General features: G+C 39.3%; 2 protein-coding genes across 2 annotated transcripts; one reads left to right on the top strand and one right to left on the bottom strand.

Annotated features, from left to right (window-relative positions):
* Nucleotides 1-209: 209 nt before the first annotated feature.
* LOC148877103 (glucose-1-phosphate adenylyltransferase large subunit 1-like) lies at nt 210-22,823 on the top strand. The gene is made up of 14 exons (XM_088981751.1): nt 210-872; nt 1,192-1,320; nt 1,576-1,749; nt 2,059-2,148; nt 2,271-2,354; nt 2,448-2,503; nt 19,210-19,303; nt 20,278-20,463; nt 21,101-21,181; nt 21,327-21,413; nt 21,499-21,603; nt 21,879-21,985; nt 22,115-22,175; nt 22,326-22,823. The coding sequence occupies exons 1-14, from the start codon at nt 642-644 to the stop codon at nt 22,425-22,427; spliced, it is 1,587 nt and encodes a 528-aa protein (XP_088837877.1). The 5' UTR covers nt 210-641; the 3' UTR covers nt 22,428-22,823.
* A 102-nt stretch (nt 22,824-22,925) lies between these two features.
* On the bottom strand, nt 22,926-27,324 carry LOC148877102 (mannan endo-1,4-beta-mannosidase 7-like). The gene is made up of 6 exons (XM_088981750.1): nt 26,964-27,324; nt 26,049-26,459; nt 25,755-25,949; nt 25,258-25,380; nt 24,360-24,562; nt 22,926-23,658 (listed from the first exon to the last, which is right to left on the bottom strand). Exons 1-6 carry the CDS (start codon nt 27,084-27,086, stop codon nt 23,202-23,204), a joined length of 1,512 nt encoding a protein of 503 aa, XP_088837876.1. The 5' UTR covers nt 27,087-27,324; the 3' UTR covers nt 22,926-23,201.
* Between the last annotated feature and the right edge of the window lie 217 nt (nt 27,325-27,541).

Genomic DNA, 27,541 nt, shown 5'->3' with positions numbered 1-27,541 from the left:
TGTTGGGCTTTAAATGAGATCCCCAGATGCCATATAGGTATTGTGGAACCCAGAGAGAGGGAGCAACATTCTTCAGTTACCAACAGCGGTGGAGTCACACAGAGACAGAGAGAAGATCAATCGTGCAATTACATTTTTTAATATATATATATATATATATATATATATATATATATATATTATATATATAAACTATTGCAGGAATTCTTGTGACGACTCAGCCCAATAAAACCAACCTCTCCTACCATCATTCTCGCATCTTGTCCTTCTTTATCTGCCTTTTCTGCATACTAAAAGCAAACTGATCATGTTTCCTAAATACCCATTTCTCTTCTCCTAAAGTTTGGTGGTTAGACTTGTACAATTTTGTCTTCGAATATCTACGTATCTCAGTCTTTCAGTTATTTATTATTTTTTATCTGGGTTTTTCAAGTTTTGTATTATTTAAGACTCCGGTTCTCTTAAGATCTTCTGGTGTTTCACTTGCTACTCGATACCTTCTGTTGTTTGTGTCGGGATTCCATTTTCCTGGGATCTGGACTCAGGGCTCTTTCTTTGAGCTTTATCAAATTGATTCCTTCATCTGGAGTAACTGTTTTGTAGCCTTGTAGAGTTGAAGTAGCAGTGAAGCTACTACTATAATGGATTGTTGTTGTGCGACCTTGAATCCCAATGCCCATCCCGTACAAGTTAGAAAAGGGCTTATTACGGATGGAAATAATGCTTTTTGGGGCGAGAGACTCAGGGGGAGTCTGAAGAACGGGGTAATGCGTACCAAGTTGGCGAAGAGTTTGAGAGCTGATAACGGAGGCGGAAAAATCAAAACTGGTGTTGCTTTCTCTGTTCTTACAGATGTCAATAACGACACTGTGGTAAGTAATGCAGTACATAGCTCATTTCCTTCTTCAATAAACTAATTAAATACGTGTTTATTTTGTTCATATTAATCACTATTACACAGAAAAATAGGCCACTTTCAAATTCTAGAATAGCTAAATCCTTCATTTTATATGCCCAAGTTGAAGAAAGAATTGGTATTAATTTTCATGAATCCTTTTTCTGGGTTGCAATTGTTTGTGATACTATATGATCAAATTGCCAAAAATAAAGTGATCAAATTAAAGGTTCCTTTCCACTCAGATTATCTTCTCTAAATATGCTCTCACCCTTTCATTTATGTTTTGACTTCAGACTGAGACCACCCAAGCACCACTACTTGGGAGGCAGATAGCAGACCCAAAGAATGTCGCTTCAATCATATTGGGTGGAGGTGCTGGAACTCGCCTCTTTCCTTTGACCAGCAGAAGAGCAAAGCCCGCTGTAAGAAATTACTGCAAGATATTTCTGTCTCTGATAATATTTAGATCTCGTGGGCTTGGTTGCTTGAAAATGAGATGAGCGATCTGTGGTTCTGATTTTTGTTTAATTAATAGTAGTTTACAAGGGAATGCTTCTCTTGAATTACAGATTCTTCCAACATATGTAATTTCATATTCTAGATTATATTGATTTTTATGCAATTTTGAATTATTGAAACTTGGGATTTCCTTTTAAGATATTTGATGTTTCCTGTAGGTTCCTATTGGAGGTTGTTACAGGCTTATTGATGTTCCCATGAGCAATTGCATTAATAGTGGCTTAGACAAGATATTCATAATGACCCAGTTTAACTCTGCTTCTCTCAACCGGCACCTTGCTCGCACATATAATTTTGGAAATGGTGTGAATTTTGGAGATGGTTTTGTAGAGGTATGATTCATTGGAGTTCTCTATTCTTCAAACCAGAAAATCTAGTACCCGATGGCCATCTCACGTTAAATTTAAGATGTATTCAAGTCAAGCTTACAATGGTAATGCTTAGAGTCTTGGGCATTGTCAAAAGGAATCTATCTTTAAGGCTTGTACCTGGATGTGCTTATTACACTCAAAGTTGTCTTTGAGAAACTGGGGTACATACTAATAGTTTATAAAGAATTTAAATTGTTTTAATCTATTTACTTTGTTCTTTAAAGTTCTAGTGCAAGATTTTAACTTAAAATTAAATTTTCACAAGCACAGGTTCTGGCGGCCACTCAAACACCAGAAACAGGAATGAGGTGGTTTCAAGGAACAGCTGATGCTGTGAGGCAATTTATATGGGTCTTTGAGGTGTGTTTTTGGAATTTTAAATTACTCCCGTGATATTTTCCCTGATAAATATTAGATAGGATTCAAGTTATTTTATTTAGTTATTAGATGCATGCTTGATGACTCTTGATTGATTCCTGTAGGATGCTAAGAACAAGCATATTGAAAATATATTGATCCTATCTGGTGATCATCTTTATCGGATGGACTACATGGACTTTGTTCAGGTCTGTATTGACTCCCAATAACCATAGAATTCTTTAATCAACTTTCTTGGCAAGTTTGCAAATTTGGTTTACAAATTTGCTATGTATTTGCAGAAGCATGTTGATACAAATGCTGATATTACAGTCTCATGTGTACCAATGGATGATAGGTATGTTAAGTGGACTTTCTTTCCTTATTATAGGTGCTTTGAGCCATTTCTCTCTTATAGTTGTTGGCATTTCACTCTTGTAGTCCATGTACGCAAGGATCTGTACAATGGGAATTAACAAAGAGTGTTTGGTTTGTCATCGTGTTATAAACAGAGTATCCTGTTCAAAATGTTGTCTTTAAGGAACTCCCTAAGTGCCTTGTGTATTGACAACCAAGAACACATGGTGCCTTTGGCTTCTCTGTACATCCTCCATGCTAGATTTGTTCTCAAATATACAGGAATTTCTTCCAGCCCAAATGCACCAGAAGAAAGCAAAGGGCATTGTTTCCCCCACTACTTTTCCTTTCTTGTTTAAACCTTGTATATGGCAGTAATGGAAGAAATTTTCAATTGCCGCTGGGGGGCGTCCTCTCCATCCAAATGAGCTTAAAGTTATTGCCCTAGTAAAGTGACAACGTAAAAATAGATGACACTTGAGACTGATTAGTGGTTTTAAAGTGGGGTTGGATGGCCCGTTGATATCTCATCTTTAATATGAAGATGACACTCATTTTCCTTGACGCATCAGTTAGACAGGTTCTTAATCCATGGACTATTTTGAAGAGTTTTGAGCTATTAATTGGATTAAAGGTCAACCTATTGAAAAGTGTTATGATAGGTTGGGTGAGTTGGAGGATGATTTTCTGGAAGATTGTGCTGCCTTTTTTGATTTTGGAATTGGATAATTCCCTTTTACCTATTTGGGGCTGCCAATTAGGGCTAAGACATCAGCAACAACTACATGGCAACCCATTTTGGAAAGAATTGATAAAAAGTTGGCAGGCTAGAAGGGGAGATACTTGTCTTTTGGGAGAAGAATTATCATTGGTTAAAAGTGTGTTGTCTAATCTGTCCATATATTATTTATCCATCTTAAAAATTCCAGCTTCTATAGTAGATGGAACATAGAAACTTCAAAAGGACTTCCCTTGGGGTGGAGATGGGTGGGGAAAGAAAATTCATTTAGTTAAGGGGAAAGGTTTTAAACCCGAAGAACTTTTTAACAAAGCTTTGTTGGAAAAATGGTTATGGAGGTTTGGTTTAGAGAAGGAGACGTAATCTCTTTGGAGGAAGGTTATTGTTGGTAAATATGGAGTGGTTATTGGTAAATATGGAGGATTGTTATTGTTAGTTCAGAAGGTTCAAGCGTCTTGCTATCCCAATAGTCTTCAATGCCTTCCTTGCTCATTGGTAACAAGGAAGTAGGTGGCCTGCAAAGTTCAAGAGGGGAAGCAGTGGCAGCGAAGGAAATTCCCATGGGCAAGGCAGACTTAGCTTTGGTAAGAAGCCTAGGTTTGGCAGATTGGATTGAAGAAAGGGAAGTTAGACCAGAAGAAAAAGATACTAGAAGGAACGACAATAAGGGGATCTCGTCCAAGATGGATGCGAGAAAGAAACTAGGGATGAATAGGGAATTGAAAAGACTCCAATGGGGATTGACAAACCAGAGGCTGGATACTCATTATGGTGTGGGAAGTAGAGCCAGTAAGGGAAAGAATGTAGTAGAGGAGTGATGAAGATTCTGAGCTGGAAAGTTAGGGGTTTGGGAGGAGAACTGAAAATAAGCCTAGTAAAGGAAACTCTTAAGAGGGAAAACCGGACATTGTCGTGCTCCAAGAAATGAAAAGAGAGATGGTGGACAGAAAATTATTAAAAGCTATTTGGGGTGGAAGGGGAAAGATGTGGACAACCTTACCAGCAACAGGGACTGCAGGAGGATTGACAATTGCTTGGAAAGAAGAGTTAGTTTCAGGAATAGAAGTGGACGTAGGGGAATTTTCCATTTCTGTTTTATTCACCAATACCTCAGATGGTTTCTGCTGGATTTTAACAGGGGTTTATGAGCCTAACTCTCCCTCCGAAAGAGCAAGATTATGGGAAGAACTAGACTCTATCCGCAAGTTTGAGGAATTTCCTTGGTGCATTGGGGGAGACTTCAACATCACCGGATATAGTCATGAGAAGTCGAATGGTAAACAGATAACCAGAAACATGAGAGATTTTTCTAGTTTCATAGCAAGGCATCATCTGCGAGATATCCCTCTTTGCAATGGGAGATTTACTTGGTCAAACATGTAGGAGAATGCAGTGAGCTGTAGACTAGATAGATTTCTGATGACTGCAGACTGGGAGGAATACTTCCCAAACCTTCTACAGGGGATCAGACCCAGATGCACTTCAGATCATTGGCCGGTTGTGTTATAATCTGAAATTTTTAGAAGATGGAAGTCCCCATTCAGGCTAGAGAAAGTTTGGACATTACATAAGGACTTTAAGTCTAATGTGGCTTCTTGGTGGGAGGAATGTAAAGTTGAAGGGTGGGCTGGGTTCCGTTTCTTACAGAAGTTGAAGTTTCTTAAGAGGAAGTTACAAAGTTGGGGAAAAGAGGAATTCAAAGCTTTCTTTGTGGAAAAAAGCAAACTGATCAAGGTTTTGGAAGATCTAGATGGGGAGGAGCAAAACAGGACTTTGGACGATGATGGTAGAAGAAAAGAGTGAAGGTGCGAAAAGACTGGGTGAAGGTAGTTAGGAGGGAAGAAGTGTATTGGAGGCAAAGATCTAGAATAAGATGGCTGAAGGAGGGATACAACAACACCATATTTTTTCATAGCCATGCAGCAGGAAGGAGAAGAAAAAACCATATTTCCAAGCTGGAAGTGGATCAGAGAGTGGTGGAGGATGAAGAGGAGATCGAGGAAAAGATTCTATCCTTCTTCAAGGATCTACAAATAGACCTTTTTGATTGGCTAGCTGGGAAGGTGGACTTTTATCGGAGGATAAGCAGGTTTGGTTGGAAAGGGAGTTCGAGGAGGAGGAAATCAAGGAGGTGGTTTTTAGTATGGATGGAGATAGGGCTCCAGGGCCAGACGGTTTTCCGTTGTGCTTCTACCAGCTCTGTTGGGATACCATAAAAGCAGATTTGTTGGAAGTCTTCAAAGACTTCTTTAAAGAAGTTCAGCACTTCAGCCATAATAAATAAAGGAAACAACTCAACTTTCAAAGCCCTAACCCTGAAAAAAAAAAGGTACTCTGGAAGTAAAAGATTTCAGGCCAATCAGTCTAGTGGGTAGCATCTACAAGATTGTAGCCAAAGTATAGGTAGACAAGTTAAGGGAAGTGTTGGGAGAGTTGATTTCCAGCAACCAGTTTGCCTTTATAAAAGGAACGCAGATCATAGATAGCATATTAGTGGCCAATGAATGTGTAGAAGAAAGATTGAAGACAAAATAGTAATTCTGGGGTGGTCGTAAAACTGGATTTGGAAAAAGCCTATGATAAAGTTGACTGGGACGGGATCCTAAACATCTTGGAGTTAAGAGGCTTTGGAAGAAGATGGGTGCAGTGGATGAAAGGGTGCTTTAGTACCGCTTGGTTCTTGGTACTAGTAAATGGAGAGCCCAAAGGTTACTTTCAGGCAAGCAGGGGCCTAATGCAAGGCTGTCCCTTATCCCCCCTCCTTTTCACTTTGGTTGTAGACATTATCAGCTACTTTACTGAGAAAGCAAAAGGTCTTAGGCTATTGAGAGGTTTTACAATTGGGAGGGAAGTCATTCACTTGGCTCATTTGCTATTTGCTAATGATATTATCCTATTCTTGGAGACGGATTTGGAAAACATCATCAATCTGAAAAAGGTAATTACTTGTTTTGAGATGGTGTCAGGCCTCCATGTAAATTATTCCAAGAGTAGCATTTTGGGAATAAATACAAGTAAAACTTGCTGCATAACTTTAAGGAGATTCTAGGGTGTAAAGTCAAGAGCTTCCCCATTTCTTATTTGGGGATGCCCCTTGGAGGGAATCCAAGAAGTCAAAGCTTCTGGGATCCAGTGGTGGAAAAGTGTGAAAAGAGATTAGCCACTTGGAAGGAAAGGGTACCTCTCAAAAGGGGGTAGACTTACTTTAATTAAAGCCTCTTTGGCTAATCTCCCAATGTACTTTCTCTCAATGTTTCAAATTCCTTCCAAGGTCAAAAACAGAATTGAAAAGCGCAACGGGATTTCTTTGGGAGTGGAGAAAAGAAGAACCACCTAGTCAGTTAGGACAAAGTGTGTAAATCAAGGGAAGCAGGGGGGACTTGGAATAGGTCAAATCAAGGAAAGAAATGTAGCTCTCTTGGGAAAATGGCTATGGTGCTTCCCTCTAGAAGCAGGTACTCTATGGGCCTCAGTTGTTAGCAGCAAATATGGAAAGCATGCCAACGGGTGGGATAGCAAGGTCCACTTGAATCGAGTGAAAGCCAACAATCCTTGGAAAGGTATCAGTTCTACCTATTCTTCTTTTATCCCTTTTATCAGATATAGAGTAGGGAATGGATCTAAAATTAATTTCTGGACTGATCTGTGGTGGGGAGAAAATACATTAGCTTCTTCTTTCCCTTGTTTGTTTAGCCTTTCCTAAAACCAAGCGGGTACCATAGCTTCTTGCCTTTCAGAATTTTCTCCTTCTTTAAGTTGGAATTTAAGTTTAAGAAGACCCTTAAGGGATGTAGAGATTGTTGAGTTAGCAGATCTGACACATTCCTTAAGGGAGGTCTACATTTCCCCCTCAAAACAAGACACAAGAATCTGTAAACTCCTTCCTTCTGGGAAATTTTCAACCAATTCCTTTTTTAGGGCCTTGGTGTCAGAAGATTCAAATTCTGGGTTTCCGTTTCAGAAATTTTGGATTGGTCACGTCCCTCCTAAAGTTTCCTTCTTTGTTTGGGAAGTCTGTTTGGAGAGGATAAATACTTGTGATCTTTTTCAAAAGAAAGCACTCTGGTAGATTGTGCATTTCCCCCCATGTCTATGTTCTTTGTCTTAACAATGGAGAGTCAACCGAGCACCTCTTTCTTCACTGTTCAGAAACTAGGAAAGTTTGGAACCGGGTCCTAAATCTGATCGGTTACAACTGGGTTTTTTCCTGAAAGTATCAAAGACTTTTTGTGGCAATGGCAAGGAAAGGGCTAGTTCAAAGGGGTAAACTCTACTGGAACACAGTAGCACAAGCAGTCATGTGGGGTGTTTGGGAAGTATGAAACAACCACACTTTTAACAAAAAAGCTTTAACTTTGGAAGACCTAAACTCTCATACCTCTCACCTTTTCAATTTGTGGGTGTTGAATTCAGAGATGTGCAAATACTTCTCTCTAAACACGCTTCAGCAAAACCTGGTGGAGCTGTTGTTCTCTTCAGCTATTGGCCTCTTGCTAAAATAGCCACGGACCTTCCTCAATCAAGGGAAGATCCAAAGAGGAGGAGGTGACCTTGTACTTTAATGGAAGTGCTCTAGGGAACCCAGGTCCAGCTGGTTGTGGGGGTGTGTTTCTGAGGAGGGATGGTAGTCCTCTGTGGTTCTCTAGTGGACCATTAGGGACTGTAGACTCTACAATGGTTGAAGTCGTAGCAGTGCTAAATGGCCTCCATATCATAAGAAGACTATGCCTGACCAATCTGGTGATCAAAGGTGATTCTAGCAACACAATAAAGTGGCTGGGGGAGATGGAAGGAGGACCTTGGAGACTGGCTCACTACCTTGACTACATCACTTGAATGCATCTTTAATCTGGATTCCCAGGAATTTAAACTCTGTATCAGATAATTTAGTCAAGTCAGTTGCTCAGAGGGAAAAATTTTATAGTAGTAGTCGATCAAGACTACAGTCAGTCTTGAATTCCAACAGATTTCGGATTGAGAAAAGTAGAGAAAAGTAGAAGAAAGAGGGAGAAGAAAGGAGAAGAAGCAGAAGTACACAAGTGTTTTGAAAGGAGGGACAGATCGAATGAATCTGCAGCCGCCACTCTCTCAATATTATAGTTTATGTTCACTAAATGTAGGAAAGGACAGAATTGCCCTTAATGCTTACATGGCAAGCAAAACAAATAAATAACTGAGATAACAAGCTGTCTAAGATAACTACCAACTAACACTGACAAACTAATCAAAGATTACATGTGCTGTCATATGAACACAGTGGGGACCACAGCCGTGGGGCCCACATCAGTGTTCTCTACACTCCCCCTCAAGTTGGGAATAGATATTTGTCATTCCCAACTTGAATAGGTCTGCCTCTAACTTCTTCCTTGGAACGGCCTTGGTGAGAAGATCTCCGAGCTGCATGTTGGAGGTAATATACGGGAGACACACTTGTGATGAAACCCTTTCTCGACAAAGTGTCGATCAACTTCGATATGTTTAGTTCTGTCATGTTGCACCGGATTGTGAGCTATATTAATAGCCGCCTGATTATCACAATACAACATCAAGGGCTTAATACCCAACACTTCAAGTAGTGACTTCAGCCATAGGATTTCAGCCACTCTGTTAGCCATTGACCTGTATTCAGCTCCGGCACTAGAGCGGGAAACAACACTTTGTTTCTTACTCCTCCAAGAGACAAGGTTACCTCCTACAAGGGCACAATATCCAGAGGTAGACCTCCAGTCATCAGCACTCCCAGCCCAATCAGCATCTGTATAGACCTCCACCTTCATGTGATTATTGTTCTTGAATAGTATACCTCTACCTGGGCATCTCTTCAAGTATGCTAATATTCTCTCAGCTGCAAGAAGATGTGTAGTCTAGGGGAATGCATGTACTGGCTGACAACACTGACTACATAACTGATGTCTGGCCGTGTGAGGCAGAGGTATAGGAGCTTTCCAACCAACCGTTGGAACATAACTTTGTCTTCGAGAGTCTCTCCACCCTTTGCACTGATTTTGTGATTCTGTTCAATGGGTGTATCAGCAGGCTTGACACCTAACTTTCCAGTTTCCTCCAACAGATCTAGAACATACTTCCTTTGAGAAATAAAGATCCCCTGTTTAGATCTAACAACCTCAATACCCAAAAAATATCGCAGTGCACCAAGATCTTTCACCTCAAACTCTTGATGAAGGAGCTGTTTGAGGGACTCAATCTCACTATTATTATTCCCTGTCACTACAATATCATCCACATATACAACAAGCAAGGTCAAAGAAGAGTTCACTCTTTTAACGAACAGTGTATGATCTGACTGGGCCTGTACATAGCCGAATTTTCCAAGGGCTAGTCTGAATCTATCAAACCAAGCTCTAAGGGATTGCTTTAATCCATACAATGCCTTATTCAGTCGGCAAACCTTCTTACCTGTCTTTGTATCATAGAATCCAGTGGGCAACTACATGTAGACCTCTTCCTGTAAGTCTCCATTCAGAAAGGCTTTTTTAACGTCCATCTAGAACAAGGGCCACGAGTAACTTGCTGCAAGGGTTAATAGAACTTGAATAGTAGTCATCTTTACTACTGGAGCAAAATTCTCCAAGTAGTCTATACCATAAGTCTGAGTAAACCCTTTTGCAACCAACTGGGCTTTGTACCTTTCAATGGAGCCATCAACATTATGTTTTACAGTAAATACCCATTTACATCCAACTGGTTTCTTTTCTCTAGATAGGTCAACTAGCTCCCAAGTATTATTTTTCAAAAGGGCATTCATCTCAACTTTCATTGCATCTTTCCACTTTGGAACTGATAAGGCTTCTTGCACTGTTCTAGGGATAGGGATATTGGCAATGGAAGTGAGATAGGACCTGTAAGAGGGAGACAGACGATCATAGGATAGAAACTGGGAAATGCAGTGAGTTGTGGATGTGGTGCAACGCCGTTTCCCTTTACGGACCGCAATAGGGAGGTCAAGGTCATCTGAAGAAGGGGGGGAAGTAGCAACAATGGAAGATATCTCAGTGGGCCTTGGGACTATAGTACCTGGATCTGGATCTGTAGAAGGAATTGGAGCTGGCCTGGACTGCCGATGACCGAGATCAACCTGCCTGCATCGCCTGTGATAGACTTTCAACTCATGATCCCTCTGACAACCCTCACCATTACAGCCTTCATCACTCAATGGAATGGATAAAGGAAGAACAACCTCAGATGAGTTAACCCCACTCTCACTGTGCTCCCCCTGAGGAAAAAGACCCAAATTCTCACTACTCTCCCCCTGAGGAGAAACCCTAGGATAATAGGGTGCCTCCTCAAAGAAGGTGACATCCATCGAGACAAATCTCCTCCCTGAAACAGGATCATAGCAGCAATAACCTTTTTGAGTTTAAGCATAATCGAGAAAAATGCATTTGGAGAGGCCTTAGGGTCAAATTTGGAATGATGAGGTCCAAGAAGCTGAACAAAACAGGTACAACCAAAGGTTTTAAGAGGGACAGTAAACAACTCCTCGTCTGGGTATAGAAGGGTAAACGGAGGCTTCATATCAAGAATTTGGGAAGGAACCCGATTAATGAGATGCACTGCCGTGAGGATAGCATCACCCCAAAAACGGATGGGCACATTGGAGGTAAACATGATGCTTCTAGCCACCTCCAAAATGTGCCTATTCTTCCTCTCGGCAACCCCATTCTGTTGTGGTGTATGAGGACAAGTGCTCTGGTGAATAACCCTATGATCAAGTAGATAAGAGGTCAGTGGCTTAGCAAAGTATTCTTTTGTATTGTCAGATTTGAGGACTTTGATTTAGACCCTAAACTGGGTTAAAATCATCTGATGAAAGTTCTGGGTCAGAGCGGGAACCTCATCTCGAAAACGCATAAGGTAGACCTAAGAAAAACGGGTATGATCATCAATAAACAACAGAAAATATCTGTACCCACCCATAGAAGGGATGTGATATGGCCCCCAAACATCGGTATGCACAATACCAAAAGAATTATTACTTCTTTTATTACTCAAGGAATAAGATGTTCTACAATGTTTGGCAAGCTCACAACTCTCACATCTCAAATTTGACATCTCAACAGACTCAAATAAAGTAGGAAACAAACTTTTCAAAGACCGAAAAGATAAATGACTTAATCGATTATGCCAAAGCATAACCAGACTCACAAACTGAGAAACAAAAGACCTCTTATCCATTGGCTCTTTCCAATGAGAACTCTACCCAAGCAGATAGATCCCATTTGTCTCACGGCCAGTCCCAATCACCTTCCTCATCTCCAAGTCCTGAAAAACACATCGGTCAGGGAAAAAGGTTACTGAACAATTCTAATGTTTGGTAATACTACTGACTGAAAGAAAATTAGTATTAAGTTTAGGAACATGCAAGACTGAGGATAAAGAGATAGTATCAGATAACTTGATGTTACCCTTGCGAGAAATGGGAACAAGAGAGCCATCAGCAATGGATACTTTATCTCTACCAGAAGATAAGTGATAAGTAGTGAACAATGATGGCAAACTAGTCATATGGTCAGATGCACCTAAGTCTATTACCCAACAGTGTTCAGTGTTACCTGGAGCTAAACCATGGTAGGCTGAGGCCTGAGTACCTGAATGAGCAAATGCAGATGTGGCAGGGGTTGATGGTGACTGAGATGATTGAGTTGAATTCCCAACCTCGTTTTCCAACTGTATTAGGGCAGCCCAAGCAGCAGCTAAGGTATCTAGGGGCGTGCCTTTTGTGCCTGAGGAAGATGTAGAATTAGTATTCACAGCCATATGAGCATTACCCCTTTTATTCCTCAGTTTTACTAGGATTAAATGAGGGTAGAGCTTTCAACATGTATCTTTCGTATGCTTGGGTTTCTTGCAATGTTCACATACCAGATCCCGTTTATCTTCCTTCTTCATGTCCCTTTTTGTATCACCCCCAGACTTAGGTTTTACTGCTGCCAGGGCTGGGGGAAAGGGATGATGTTGCATCATAACCTTCCTCCTGGTCTCTTCACTATGCACCAGGGATTATGATTGAGAGAGGGTCACACTGTCTCTTGTCAGTATCTGCTGTCTCACAATGTCATAATCTGAATTCAAGCCAACCAGAAATTCAAACACCCTATTGGTCTCGACTTGCTTTTTATGGGTCTGTGCATCTTTTGGACTTTTCCACTCAAGAGTCTCCAGATGGTCAATTTCATGCCACAGGGATTTCAAGGTAGAGAAATAAACAAAGACCGGTTTCTCTCTTTGTTTAACATTATTCACCTCACACTTGGTTCATAGGCTCTAGCAACATTAAGGGGTTGGGAGTAGGTCTCTTTCATGGCATCCCATATCTCCTTGGCTGTCTTTGCCCACAAGTAATTTCGGCTGATACGTGGCTGCATAGAGTTGCACAGCCATGTCATAACCAAGTAGTTCTCCAGAACCCACGTGGTATACATTGGGTCCTCCTTGGAAGGTTCTTTCACATCTCCCAATAGGTAGCTAAGTTTTCCCCTTCCCCCAATAGCCATCATGGCTGATTGGGCCCATTCCAAGTAATTGGATCTGTCAAATCTCACAGTTGTAATCTGAAACGTAGTCTCAGACATACTACCAGAACTGCTGTTCCTAAAAACACCTTCTCCCCGATTTTTGAACTCCATTCTTGGTCAAGAATCAGTAGTTAAGAACTATCAGGGTTACTACAATAGAAAACAGCACTTAAACAATCGATCACAATCAGAAATCTGTATGAAATCAGTTCAGATCTTATCTGAAACCAATCGGCAATGAGAATATATGCAGTCCGATAACAGTTCTCACCCCCAAAACAGGCTCGGAAACCAGAAACAGGTCTGAGACCCTCTTAGAAAGCAATCTGTAATGCTGAAGCAGAATTAGGGTTTTATTCGTAGGGTTAGGAAGACCTTTGTGAGAACATAAACAGTGCTCAGCCACACTTTCTAAAAGAATTCACAATCAAGTCTAGCCGTAGGGTTAATGACAAACCCTAAAAAAAACTGATCACCTCTGAGAGAAAATAGGTGAGTTCGGCCGCTCCTCCTAGATAGGTCCAACCTATCTTGACTGACAGCAATCTCAAGGGAAAAATAAAGACTTACCCAGAGAACTCTGATCGCTACCTTCAATCGTGGCCTGAACCCTAACCTTCTCTGATTCTTCCAGATTACCAAAACACTCTGCAAGCTTCGATAAGTCTTTGAACAGCTGCTATAAACTTTTCTGGTAACCTCCAAGAATCAGCCAACGAACAGTCCTTTGTAAGCTTCCAGCCCTAGACAGTTCTCATGTGGTCAGCTGGACTAGACTCACATGAGAAACCCTAGATAGGCTCTGATACCAAGTAGTCGATCAAGACTACAATCAGTCTTGAATTCCAACAGATTTCGGGTTGAGAAAAGTAGAAGAAAGGAGAAGAAGCAGAAGTACACAAGGGTTTTGAAAGGAGGGACAGATCGAATGAATCTTCCGCCGCCACTCTCTCAATATTTATAGTTTATGTTCACTAAATGTAGGAAAGGACAGAATTGCCCTTAATGCTTTCATGGCAAATAAAGCAAATAAATAACTGAGATAACAAGCCGTCTAAGATAACTACCAACTAACACTGACAAACTAATCAAAAATTACATGTGCTGTCATACGAATACAGTGGGGACCACAGCCGTGGGGCCCACATCAGTGTTCTCTACAATAGTAATAGCATAATGCTGTTGTAACCTATGTGCGACTAGCCTTTTGTTCATCATTTCATATACTCTCTTTTTTCTCTTCTTATTTATATAAAGTTACTCTTTTTCTCAAAAAATAAAAAAAATGGAGCAGTTAGATTTGACTGGGACCCTAGGGAGGTCCATTCTTCATATGGGGTATGTGTATAAGTGTTGTATGACTTGGATTGGACCAGATGGTTCAACCAGTCAACCCAAAACCAGAAGGCATTCTATTTTTTTAAAGTCCCGGTTTTCAATTTTTTGAAAGACCAGTAGAATTGGTCAAAATCTGGAAGACTGTTGAAAACCATCCAGGTTTCAACAACCCAGGTGATTTTCAAATTTATGTATGTTGCCTTGTTACCATTAATCCATCTTATCATTATTATACACACAAACATACATATATAGATCATGAAACCTGTCCAGTCCACACCATTCATCTTCTCAAAATTTGATTCTAGAACCATCCCCCACTTTTTTTTTGAGAAAAGGTAAAGTAACTTTATTAACATAGAAAGAGTACAACAGACCCCCTAAGGTAAACACCTTGGACAGGGATCAACCACCACTAAACAACATACAACTGCCATAAACTCATAGACCTCAACAGAGTCACTAAGCCCGAAGTCTAAGCCCCTTTGCAGCTGAAACTCATGAAACCAGCTTTCCAAATGAAAGAGAAATAAGGTCATCCAGTTCTTTGGAAGCATTCTGGAACAACCTTCTATTCCTTTCTGTACAAATGGTGCTTATCACTGTAGCCGGGATAGAAATCCACACCAATGTTTTTAGACTTGGACCGGACACAATACTGGAATGCTTTCCAGGTCACTGGTCAAATGGTTTGACCATGATCTGCATATTTAATACATTTAAAACTTTTTTGTAAAATATAACACATCTTATGCATGGGCGTGATGGCCAATTATCTAGGGTTCAAGTCTTGCAGTTTACATTCTATGTGAATATACATATATTTAATAAAATATATATTAGGAACACACATTCAAACACAACTAACAGGATGGGTTAGTAGAAAAGCTTGGACAACCTGTTTTGGTATAAAAACTTAAAAAGAAAGAAGAAAAGAAAGAGAAGAAGAGGTTTCAACTGAGAAAGAGAGAGAAGAGAGACAAAAGAGAATGGGAGAAGCACAAAATTAGGTCTAGCCACCCCTTTCATTAGATTATATACTCATAAATAAAAGAGAGTACAAAGACAAGTATGCCCTTAGTAAGTCGGTTATGTGTGAGAACTTAAAACATAAAGTAATGGGCCTAAGGCCCAATAACTCCCTAACTATGCTATGTAAATAAAAAACAAGTTATATCAGCCCAAAACTCAACACTCCCCACAAGTTGGGAATAAATGTCACACATTCCCAATTTGTGTAGATCATGCTCTAGCTTGTTTCTTGCAACTCCTTTTGTAAGAACATCAGCAAGCTGCAAGCCAAATGCAACATAAGGCAAGCAAACTTCTCTAGATGTCACCCTTTCCCTTATAAAGTGTCTATCCACTTGTATATGCTTTGTCCTATCATGCTGGACTGGGTTGTGGGCAATGTTAATTGCTGCTTGATTGTCACAATATAGCATCATAGGTTGTTTGGCCTCAACCCCAATCTCCCCTAACAAGGAGCAGACCCAGAGGAGCTCTGAAACACCATGTGCCATGGCTCTGTATTCAGCTTCTGCACTTGACCCTGCCACAACTGTCTATTTCTTACTCTTCCATGAAACTAAATTACCTCCAACAAGAATACAAATTCCTGATGTAGATCTCCTATCATCTAGACACCTGCCCAATCAGCATCTGTATAAGCTTCTAACTTCAACTGTCCATGGTCAGCAAACAATATGCTTCTACCTAGGTGTTCCTTCAAATAGGAAAGTATCCTATCAATAGCCTCCCAATGCTGAACTCGTGAGGCATGCATGTATTGACTCGCCACACTCACTACATAATAGATGTTTAGTCGTGTCATACAGCAACCGCCCTACTAACATCAAATATCTTTCGACATCCTTCACTAGTTCACCCTCTGAAGCATTTATCTTGTGGTTCTAATAAATAGGTGTATTAACTGCCTTTGCCCCAAGTTTTCCTGTCTTCTGTAGTAGATATAGAGCATACTCCCTCTATGAGATGAAGATCCCATACTTGGACCTTGCCACTTCATTGCCCATAAAGTACTTTAGCTCCCCAAGATCCTTAATCTCAAATTCTTTGTGCAGATTCTTCTTCAGGGTATCAATCTCACTCAGATCATTTCCTGTGACTACAATGTCATCTGCATACACTATCAAAACCGACACCAATGACCCCTTCCTCTTCACAAAAAGAGTATGATTAGATTGAGTTTGAGTATAGCTAAATTCAACCAATGCACTTCTAAACCTGTCAAACCAAGCTCTGGGTGATTGCTTTAAACCATATAGATACTTATTCAACCTGCATACCTTTCCTTTTTCCACATTATTGTAGAAGCTAGCTGGAAGATCCATATACACCTCCTTTTGCAAGTCCCCATTGAGAAAGACATTCTTTACTTCAAGTTGGAAGAGTGACCAAGAGTATGTAGCTACTAGTGATAGAAGAATCCGGACTAAACCCATCTTTGCTACTGATGCAAAAGTTTCCAAGTAACCTATGCCATAAGTCTGAGTATACCCTTTTGCAACCAACCTCGCCTTGTATCTTTCTATACTTCCATCAACCTTGTACTTCACTATATAAACCTATCTGCATCCAACTGTCTCCTTGCCATCAAACAAATCCACAATCTCCCATTTTTTATTTTTAATCACTGTTTTAGTTTATTAAGTGGCATTTGTAAAGACACAAATGCCCTTCAAGTGTCATCTAATTTTCTTTATTAACCATCCAAACGTTGACAAAAAATGAACAGTCCCAAATCCTTCTCTTCTACTCAAGAAAGTTGGGTTCACCAGAATGCCCACTGTTCATTTTTTGTCAACGTATGGATGGTTAATAAAGAAAATTAGATGGCACTCGAAGGGTATTTGTGTCTTTTCAAATGCCACTTAATGGCTGGTTAATTGATAGTTAACGGCTGGTATTGGATTGGCACATTTTGAAAGTTTGGGTACTGAATTGTCGTGTTTTAAAGTTTGGGGACCAAAGTGGCACTAGGCCCAAAGTACAGGGTACTAATCGGGAATTTTTACACAGACACAGACACACACCCACACACCAATAAACCTATTCTGTTGAAAATGTGAGTTGTAACACTTGAACCCTAGTCATTTGCATAAAAGTTAAGGAACCAACCATCTAACCACCACATTCAAATTTGACATGCGGTCAAACTGTTTGGCCCACAACCTGGCAAGGATTCCAGTTTTGTGTCCAGTCTGAGTATTACAACATTGATGTGTATGGAAAAGCCTTATGCGTTTCACCAAAGTTTCAAGCATTTACAACATTTATTGAAGTGGGGAAGTTTTGTGTTCTATGTCCAATTTTATATAGGCTGAGTTTGGATACATTGAGATCAATCAATGTTATGAGTTGAGAGGAGAACAGTTGGTGTGGTGCCTGAAGTTTAGGATACCCTTAATAGAGAAATGAAAGAATGTTTCATGTTCTTTAGGAGGTGAGGGTCTCTACTGCATAGAGAGATGAATTGTGGAAGACAGAGTGTAAGAATGGCAGGTTCCCAGTCAAGCCTTGTTACATGCAATTACAGGAACCAGATGGAGACTTTATCTATTAAAGGAGTTGGGGCATTTGCATTGCTAGTGACAGTGGATGCTATACTGACAGAAGATCATTTAATGAGTAGCATCGCTGGTAGATGTCATGTGTCTTAAAGAAGAGAATGGGAGACATTCATTTCTTGTAAGGTGGCTGCCTGGCTGGCTTCATATGGTATTTATATTTGTGTTTTTATTTTTTCAATGTGGTGTTTCCAGCCCAATGATCCAGAAGAGATTTTTTTCCCCAAGTTGCTAAGAATTCAAGGAAGCAAAAACAAACCAAAATCTTCTGGAGTTGTATCCTTTTTGCATTATGTTGGGAATATGGAAGGAAAGAAATAGGAGATTGCTGGAAAATAAATCTAGATGGATTGAAGGAACTGTGGCTGATATAGGCAAAATGGTTATGTATTGGGTGCTGGTTCTACCAGATTTTGCTCAAACAAGCAGATCACGTTTTGCAGATAGGTTTTGGGAAACTATTGAAAATGCAAATTTTGTATCTTTTGAGTATTTATAACTAAGATGTAACAAAGTTTTACCTTGGTACCTTAGTTCAGTTCTACTTCTTTTTTTTTATTTATGTTAATAAAACTTTGTTTTACTATAATATGTAAAAATCGACATTTTGCAGTCTCAGCCTCGGCATAGCACAGGGCACAGTCATTACTTTCCATTACAGCCCCTTCTTGTAACTTTGTCAGCTGTTAATCATTTCTCTGACGTTGCTATCCATACCAGAAAGACCACTTTTGATGGTACAATAGAAAGCCCTATTTTGGAGCTTGGGAAATTGTAACAGGGTTGAGAACTTGACATCTTGTAAAAGGATCTAACTGAGAAGAACCTGAGCAATCCTATTTCCAAACCCTTACATATTGTTGGTCTAGACATTGTGTTACTTTTTGAAATTTCTGCAATATATTTTCCATGGGTTCTACTTCCTAATCATTAGAATTTCTTCTAGTAAAAATACATAGACGTATGCTGCTGTCTTATGTTACTAAAGAAGGTTGAAGTCAGAATTCATTCAAATGGGTGGGCCGACCTCTAGGGCTGTCACACCCTTTTCATTCATTCGTGTCACACCATTCTTCTTCCTTCTACTGATAACAGCACCTTAGAATATCATTTCAATATGTTTTTATTCATCTAAGACATCTTCTGAAGCAAGGATTCCATACGACTGTGCTGCTTTGAAACTCACAACTGTCATTAACATGTAATGTTAAGAACCAATATAGTCAGCTTGTCCAGTTTAAATGAGTCCATGTAAGCTGATGTTATCCTAAATTAGGAAGATAGCTCAACAGGATAGATAGAAGCTGTGCCCTATTTTATAGTTTCTGGAGTCTGGAATTGTAATTACCTGGAAAATATAGAATGGAAGGCATGCTTAGAACTCATTAGTCTATTTATCTTACACAAAACCATTTGCACATGTTTTGTTATGTCAATTGTGTAGAATTACTCCTTTATCTTATGGCTGTTGAACTTCATCTTAATTTGATCTATTATTTGGCAGCTGTGCATCGGATTATGGATTGATGAAGATCGACAAGACAGGCCGCATCATCCATTTTTCTGAGAAACCAAAGGGTATTGACCTTAAAGCAATGGTAGGCCTATCTTATCCCCTCTGCGTTTCATCATCTTTTCCTGATAGTTAACATATTTTGTTGATGAAAAGAAAGTGAGGAGATTACTGTTTTATTGTAGAGTCCCATAAGCAAATTAATATACAAGTATCCTTTCAAGCCGAGGAATTTCAATACCATTTGCTTCTATCAAAAATAAGGAAAGAAGAAACCTATGTCCATTTAAAGATGTCAAGAGTGTTACCCTTTTTTCTTACAGGTTGCCAATCTTTTATGTTGAATACAAAAACCTCTTGCAACAGACTAAGATCATCTTTGTTATTGCATTTGATACCAAGTGAATTGAGAAATTCTTCTTGAAACACAAATGGCTGTAAAATTTTTGAAAGATAAAAGAATGGGGACATATGAGAAATCCCAATGGAAATGGGTAAGGTTGCAAAAGGATGGCTTGGATTTGATTTCATCAAGTTACACCAGTATGTTCAAATACTAATTGGCTGGATACTATCTTAGTTCTTTTGTATTAAACAAAAAAAAAAAAAAAGAAAAATCATCTCACAGTAGGTTTGGAATTTCTCAAATCCCAAAAATTTTCTACATATAAACTGAGAATTAACTAGCAAGCCATAAACCTGAAAAAACTATGAGGATTGGTGGTTTAGGTCCAGACTTTCCTCTCCTCTTTCTGCCAAGCTTCAATAGAAGAAAGATAAACTGAATTAGTAACAAAGTTTTTTCCAACTATTTCTATATGTCTCCTTCTGTATTTCCTAATTTCCTTGTATGTTTCCTGGTTGTTCTATTTAATGGGAAATCTACTCCATCATATACTATTTTTACTACTAAATTTAAGACCATTAAACTTTTGGGTTCATTACTCTCTGTGCTTCATTCATTTTTGTGCTAAAGTCGTATTTTCAGACACATAGCATTACCATGATTCATACACAAAAGATTTTACCTAATCTAAGAACTGTTCTTGGTCACTACAGCAAGTCAATATCGCTTTTCTTGGGTTGTCTCAACAAGAAGCCATCAAATATCCTTACGTTGCATCAATGGGAGTTTACGTATTCAGAACAGAGGTTTTGCTAAAGCTTCTAAGGTGGAGGTATCCCACATGCAATGACTTTGGATCTGAAATCATTCCAGCTGCTGTGAAGGAGCACAATGTCCAGGTAAGAAATAAACCCTAAACTTGAGTTCCTCATTCTAATGCATAAGCGAGTTACTGTATTGGACATGGGCATTGAAGTAGAACTCTAACATGTTTCTAAGAGTCTGACTTGGCAAGAGGAGAAAGCATGGACTTGTAGACACAATCTACAGAAAAGTACATACAATCAAAATATTTCATGTTTTTCTTTATGAATTCTAACCATATTAATACAAATAATGGTCTAAAATATTTGTCTTTTTACTATGTAGCATTTAATATGAAAAATAGCATTCATCTTGTACATTATCTGCTCATTTATGTTAAATAAGGCAATAGGAGATAAAAGGGAAATGCGATCATATGATGGCAAATGGTATTTTAGTCATTTTACATGTTTGTGGTGTCCAACCTTAGATTTCAATCAATTCCTTCCTACACTCACCCTTGGGTCATAGCCATCTTACATCTATTTGATATTAAAGCATCCAATCCTACATTAATTTTGTATTAGCGTAGGCAGTCCTACATCACATCCACATCCTCTCTTCAAATAGGAGACCAAGCTTAGGCTAGGCATGAAACTGCATTGTTGTCTTTAATGCTTATTCTGCATTATTGTGTTTTAAATGTCTATTTCTTTTTTCATATTTTGATAGGCGTATCTGTTTAATGACTACTGGGAGGACATTGGAACAATCAAGTCTTTCTTTGGTGCTAATTTAGCCTTGACCGAACAGGTGAAGTATTATTAGATAATGCACTATTGATTATTGTCTATTTGCAAATTAAAGCCATTGAAGTGTTCAGAACATTTGCAAGTTATACTGGTGGTACACATTTACTGTATTCTGCAAACTAACTACTAATTTATCTGTAATTCAGCCACCCAAGTTTGAGTTCTATGACCCCAAAACACCATTCTTTACGTCTCCTAGATTCTTACCACCTACCAAAGTTGACAAATGCCGGGTATGCTCGATAAACTAGATAAAGTCTGTTGCTTCATCTTTTGCTTCTTGCATCTCCGGAATCATAATTCAACCAATTCGTGCAGATTGTTAATGCAATAATTTCACATGGGTGCTTCTTGCGGGAATGTAGTGTTCAACACTCCGTAGTGGGTGTGCGATCACGTTTGGAGTATGGTGTCGAGCTTATGGTGAGTAACCACAGTTAATGTGCAAATTTCTTCTAGCAAAAGAAAAAGGTGCCTAAACAAGACTAAGCTACTTCTTTCTCTTTGATGAAAGTTTGAATCCAACAAGAAAAGAAGGCTTCCTTAGACGTGCACAGGGATAATGGCTGTTAGTTGAATCTAAGCATAACAAGACTTTAAAATAACCAATTCCACATTGATTGGTTTTGTGTGCTTAGCAGGTTTTATTCTTGATGACAACCATAGGTTGTATTCAGAATTTTTTGTTGTCTTTTCAGGATACTATGATGATGGGTGCAGACTATTATCAAACTGAATCTGAAATCGCATCCCTGCTGGCTGAGGGGAAAGTTCCAATTGGTGTCGGACAAAATACCAAAATCAGGTGTGATTCAGCCTTTACTGAACACTCAGAGAAATGCACATGTAGATACGCATGTTTCATTGATTTTGTGTGTGAGAGAATAATTGCCAATTTTCTACAACTTCCTAACGATATTTCCTATTATTTAAGGAACTGCATAATTGACAAGAATGCGAAGATAGGAAGAGATGTGGTAATAGAAAATAAAGATGTAAGTATATAGCTGCTTTCCATGCTCAAGTATTTTATTTCCTGTTTAAAAACTTTGTAGAATGAATTGTCAATCCAAATCATTTAAGTTATGCTTGTTTTATCTGTGGTTGGCGCACCATCTAAATACTCTGAATCTCTGAATTCTTAGAATGTTCAAGAAGCAGACCGACCAGATGAAGGATTTTACATTAGGTCTGGAATCGTAGTTATACTGAAGAATGCAACAATTAAAGACGGAACCATCATATAGTATTAAATACATCCGTGGGACAAAGAGTTTTGGATGGATTGCAAGAAATACTGATTCTGTGGTTACTGGAGAAGCTGAGATCATGGGGGCTGGCGGGGCTGTGGGCGTTTCCTTGTTCATAATAACATGTACTGCCTTTGCTCGTGTATGTAAATTAGCTCCTTTTTCTTCTGCTAGAGCCTAATAGAGTTTACTAGTTGAGAAATGCTCCTAAATAAGTGAACAGGCTATAAGGTTGTCTGGTTTGTATGGGAGTCCATTCAGTGGGTACAGAGCTGAATCACTGAGTTTTGGATTAGTTACAAGTAATAATGCGGCCCTTGGCAATGTATGACATCTGTAATAATTCACAGCAAATGAATAATTAGTTAGACAAGATTCAGCCATCGACTTACAATCTAATTTCCAATGAGGAGACCTGTAATGATCTCACAATATGGCTAGCTTTCATTTTTCAAGATATGGAAACACATTCTATCAAAAGCTAAGCACCATGAATGAAAAAAAGTAAGCTGGAGCTTTCCTTTTTTGTATTCTTTCTGCTGATTAGGATCAAGCAATATGAGAGTCTTGGTTTACAATTTACTTCGATATATATAAACTCACAAAGTTATAATTGCTTAATCTCCTGGATGAGCTAACACCCATCTCTAGGAGAAATGCACTTACTAAAACCTTGGCAAAAACCCCAACGACATGAAATTACATTCAAGTATTTAACTATGCACATCTGAACCTGATGTCTCCAACTTTTCATGTTAGATCTGGCATTTCTTAGTTTCCTATATTCCGCCCCCTGTTTCTAGCCAACCACTGAGCCCTCCTAATGGCCCTTGCCCTCTTCCACTTCTCGATATTTCTGAGTCTGGCATACATCTTCCGAATTTGATAAAGTTTGCGAGATTGTTGAGCAATCACATTTGCTGTCGAGGGGCTCTCACTTAATACTATTTCATACCCATCTCGGAAAGAGTCCATTCCTTCTGTTAAAAGTTGCCAGAAGAGTCCAGCAGCCGCTGCCCCTCCACTTCTAGCTGATGAATAAATCTTCGAGTAGACGGTATTGAACAGCATGTCCCTCTCATAGGTGTTGAAACCAGGGTCTTTTGATGATTTTCCAAACTCAGCGAGGAGTAATGGCTTCCGAAGGATGTTCTGCGCATCTTGGATGTGAATGTCGAGCCAGTTGCTCAAGAAAGAAAGCTGTGCCTGATCATTTGAGCTTGAGAACCTGTTTATAGAACACAGTTAAAATAAAGTCAATAAAGAGAAAAAGGAACCGCACAACACTAGATACCACAGCTAGTTTAATCTTTCCAGATAGATAGATGACTCGCGTGCAGTTAACATGCAACCAAGAACACCTTGTGAGCCATGAAAACCCACGCAATGCATGCCAATACAAGACGAGCAAATCTATCTGATTAAATCAGAAGATTGACTACCATGAAATTCAACCTCATGAAAAAATGGCAGTGTTGGTCCTTGTCCATCCAGGGTCTTGGGTGGGGTTTGATTGGATTAGGGGCTTAATTACAGCATTTTGCACGAACTAGCTGCTCTGCTCTCAGACTTGAACTGCATTGTCATGCTTGTCAGCCCGAGATACTACCATTGCACCAAGCAATGGCCCCTCCACCAAAATGGTTATTAAACAGGTCCCTGTCATCAACAAAGCCTGCATTGTATATAGAAGGCTGAGATATTAACATTGCACCAAGTAATGACCCCTAGAATCAACCTCAAGGAAATGGTTATTAAACAGGCTCCTGCCATCAATAAACCCTGTATGGGCAGTGTCACACCACAGTAGTGATCTTAGGTAATGCTTTGATTGCTTTATTTTAGGCAGAAGGAAACAGAAGTTGAATTGTTTATGACTTTATGTGAGACCTGTTGTGTTTATCTTCCTATGTATTTGTTTATCATTACCATTGATCTGGATACGAGTGAACTGTAGCAAAGTCAATGCCAGGGATCTGATTATTCGCAATAAAGTCCGTTCCAACTTGAAAACCTGGGTTGAATTGCTTCTTCTGAGCTGATGATTCCCCATAAAATCCTTCCAAACCAGCTTCTAGCAAGTGATTTCTGTCTATGGATTTAACATAAGATGCCATCTCTGTAATCCAAGCCTGTCAGAGAAGCATAAACCACAATAATCAGATTAAAGCACGCTAAACTAGAGCCTTTTAGACAGGATTACAGGAGTGTGTTGTCCTGTGCCAGTACGTGTATATAGTATTTACATGCTTCAACCACTTGATGCATTCCTCTTGATGAGGATCTATGTGTTGTACAAGTAACGCAAGATAATCTCAATTCGGGAGTACACGTGGCACATGAGTAACCTTGAGTGCAGAGATCATTGAGGGACTGGGGTACATGATATAGAGATTGAGGTCCTACTTTTAAGTTAAACACAATCATTTAAGGTCGTCTATCATGCTTATATATTCCTTCCTTTTTCTTATATGACATTTGTAAGACATTGTATCATCATCCTTCTGCAGAATATTACCGAAAAAGTAAAAAGACAAAATAACTTCTTTAAACTTCTAAAATGAGTATTATTGAGTGATGACTCTGTGGAGGTAATAAAATGGTATGTCTTCAAATGCTACCAACGACCAGAATGAAATGGTTTCCTTCCATTGGACTTTCAAACGCCAGAAAAGTGACTAAATAAACTTCCAACAGTGAAGCTTGTATGATGATGATGATCAGGATCATGTCATCATCATCACCATCATCATCATCATAATAATAATAATAATAATAATAATAATAATAATAATAATAATAATAATAATAAAGAAGGTATTTTAACCTGAATGGTCCTTCCTGATAGATCCGACGTGCATCTTGGTTCATTCATGAGCTCCCATGCCATGATTGTAGGATCATCTTTGTAGGCAACTCCAGTAATGCTGTTATGTCTTGTAAGAACAGTCTACAACAATAAGGTATAAATGTAAGGGACGAGCGAGATTCAATAGGTACAAATTTAAAAACAAAATGGCTTAGCAATTCTTGAAAAAAAAAAAAAAGAGAAAAGAAAACCACAACAATCCCCATTTTATGAGCCACAAAAAATCATATCCAAACTGGATAAAGGAGAAAAAAAATAAAAGAAGACAAGTTCAATGGATACTAAATTTAAAGGAAATCCATTTCAAGATTCAAGAAATAAATCCAGATCAATAGATCTGTTATTAAAACTGAGGTCATGATTCTTCTTTATCTTTCCCCTGTTCTTGTATTCATATGTAAGGCGCAGGTGAAACTAGTTGCAAGAATATAAACCAAACATTATTTTTGAATTACCTTAAGATGATTCTTGTAGTATCCCTTCACAACCGGGTTTCTGAAGAAATCATCGTCACTTGTCAGGTACTGCCCTTGATTTCTAGCCCATTCCACATACTGCTTCTTCCCTCCGAAGTTTTCATAGTTATTCGCCAAGCTCAATATAAGCTTAATACCATACCTTCTCGCCTCAGCAATTACAAAATCCAATCCCTTTTAAACAAATCGGAAATCAAAGCCACAATATGCATAAGATACATGTTAAAAGAAGCCACAATATAAGCAACGGATGGATGATATCGTCATACATACTCTGAACATCTGCTCATTGTAAGAGCCAGGAGAGTATTGCAGAGGTTTGTAGCCACCATCACTGAAAGCCCAAGTTCTTGCGACTGTAAGGCCATGGGTTGAAGCCTCCTGGAAGGCGGAAGAGACTTTGCTTCTCTGAGATGGGTCTGATGCCATGTACATCAACCAGTAGGCATTGAAACCATTTGCATAGTAAGGGCTGCCATTCAGCACAAAATGCGGTCCGCTGGTTCTTACGAAACCACTCTGTGCTTCAACTTGGATAAGGAAACTCTGCTGTAGAATGCACAGCACAACAAACAAAACCAGACACCAGTTCTTCATCTCTCTTCCTCCTGCTAGTTCGGTAATAAGAATTGCAGGAGCGGAGGAGGGCATAAATGGATGATCGCTTCGTATGGGACTCTGAGGCTGAATTTATGCAAAACAAGGGAGTCTTTAAAACATAAAACAGCTATAGGTTGTTTTCCGTTTTAGTCAAAGTTCTTTTTGGGTATCATAAATCTTAATAGATTTCGTTTCATTTACCCGCCGGTTTAATGTAAAACTTAAAACTAATCGTGTACGAGGAAAATATTGGGTGCCTCTCGTATAGACAGACTATAGACTCAAGACCCAAGGACACAAAAGAGGGTGGGTCCACGTCCACCAACTGCTCGCAACTCATTTAACCACCGACAGCAACGTGGGAGGTGGTTATCGACGATTGAGTGATTGACGATTCCGGGACCCATCGAGCAGTTCTCCGAAGCCCGTCGTCATCATATATGGATCCTGTTTTTTTTAATTTAAGTTTCCTTACGGTGGAGAGAGGGCACTGTTTTTTTGCTAAAGAAAGAAGAAGAAATAATAATTAAAGAGTGGTTAACATCATCATTGTCATGGAATCAAATCAAATCAAGATTTTGGAGGAACCTTCCACGTGAGGAATGAGAACAAGTTTAAGGAGTCAGTCATGGGGAGAGCAGATGAAGATCGACAGTTGAATTGTTGAAGACACCTCCGCCCGTTTTCCTTTCCCCATCTGGCCATCTCCATTCTCTGCTGCTTTCCCACGCTTCTCTCTGTCTTAAATAATGAGACGGCTCAGGCCCCAGCAATATTATTATTTATCAACACCGAATTGATGGATAAGGACAAAAGCTTCCTTAGTCCCAACTCCCAAGTAATTGCCCCTCTTTTAAAACTTGCAGAAGACATAAAAATCGGTGAAGGATGGAAGAAGCTACAGTGAGATCTGAGATCTGAGATCTGAGATGCTTTGCTTCCATTTCTCAAATCCCATGTCGTACAGGAAATCTGGAATATATTCCGCTTCCCCACACCACACCACCGACTAGTTTTTATTTTCGCTTGCTTATTTAATATTTAAATTATAAATAAAAAGAAGGAAGAGAGTGATGAGGATGATGGGGAATGGCCATTGGCCAATGATCATGAATAAGGGAAAGAAAGAAACAAGCATTGCAGTTATCGCATTCATATAGCTTCTT

The sequence above is a fragment of the Nelumbo lutea genome, chromosome 1, assembly GCF_056320005.1.
Source record: "Nelumbo lutea isolate HS-2025 chromosome 1, American lotus-T2T, whole genome shotgun sequence".
Taxonomy (NCBI): domain Eukaryota; kingdom Viridiplantae; phylum Streptophyta; class Magnoliopsida; order Proteales; family Nelumbonaceae; genus Nelumbo; species Nelumbo lutea.
Note: the sequence above shows the minus strand (reverse complement) of the source record. Positions and strands in the feature narration are given on the sequence as shown.

Bases quoted from the DNA above. Each gene is read 5' to 3' on its own strand.
- LOC148877103 (XM_088981751.1), top strand. From the start codon at position 642: ATGGATTGTTGTTGTGCGACCTTGAATCCCAATGCCCATCCCGTACAA. The intron at 873-1,191 runs GTAAGTAATGCA...TTTTGACTTCAG, and splicing joins ATGTCAATAACGACACTGTG to ACTGAGACCACCCAAGCACC. The intron at 21,604-21,878 runs GTGAGTAACCAC...TTGTCTTTTCAG, and splicing joins AGTATGGTGTCGAGCTTATG to GATACTATGATGATGGGTGC.
- LOC148877102 (XM_088981750.1), bottom strand. From the start codon at position 27,086: ATGGAGATGGCCAGATGGGGAAAGGAAAACGGGCGGAGGTGTCTTCAA. The intron at 25,381-25,754 runs GTAATTCAAAAA...TTATTGTTGTAG, and splicing joins ACTACAAGAATCATCTTAAG to ACTGTTCTTACAAGACATAA. The intron at 24,563-25,257 runs GTTAAAATACCT...CTTCTCTGACAG, and splicing joins TATCAGGAAGGACCATTCAG to GCTTGGATTACAGAGATGGC.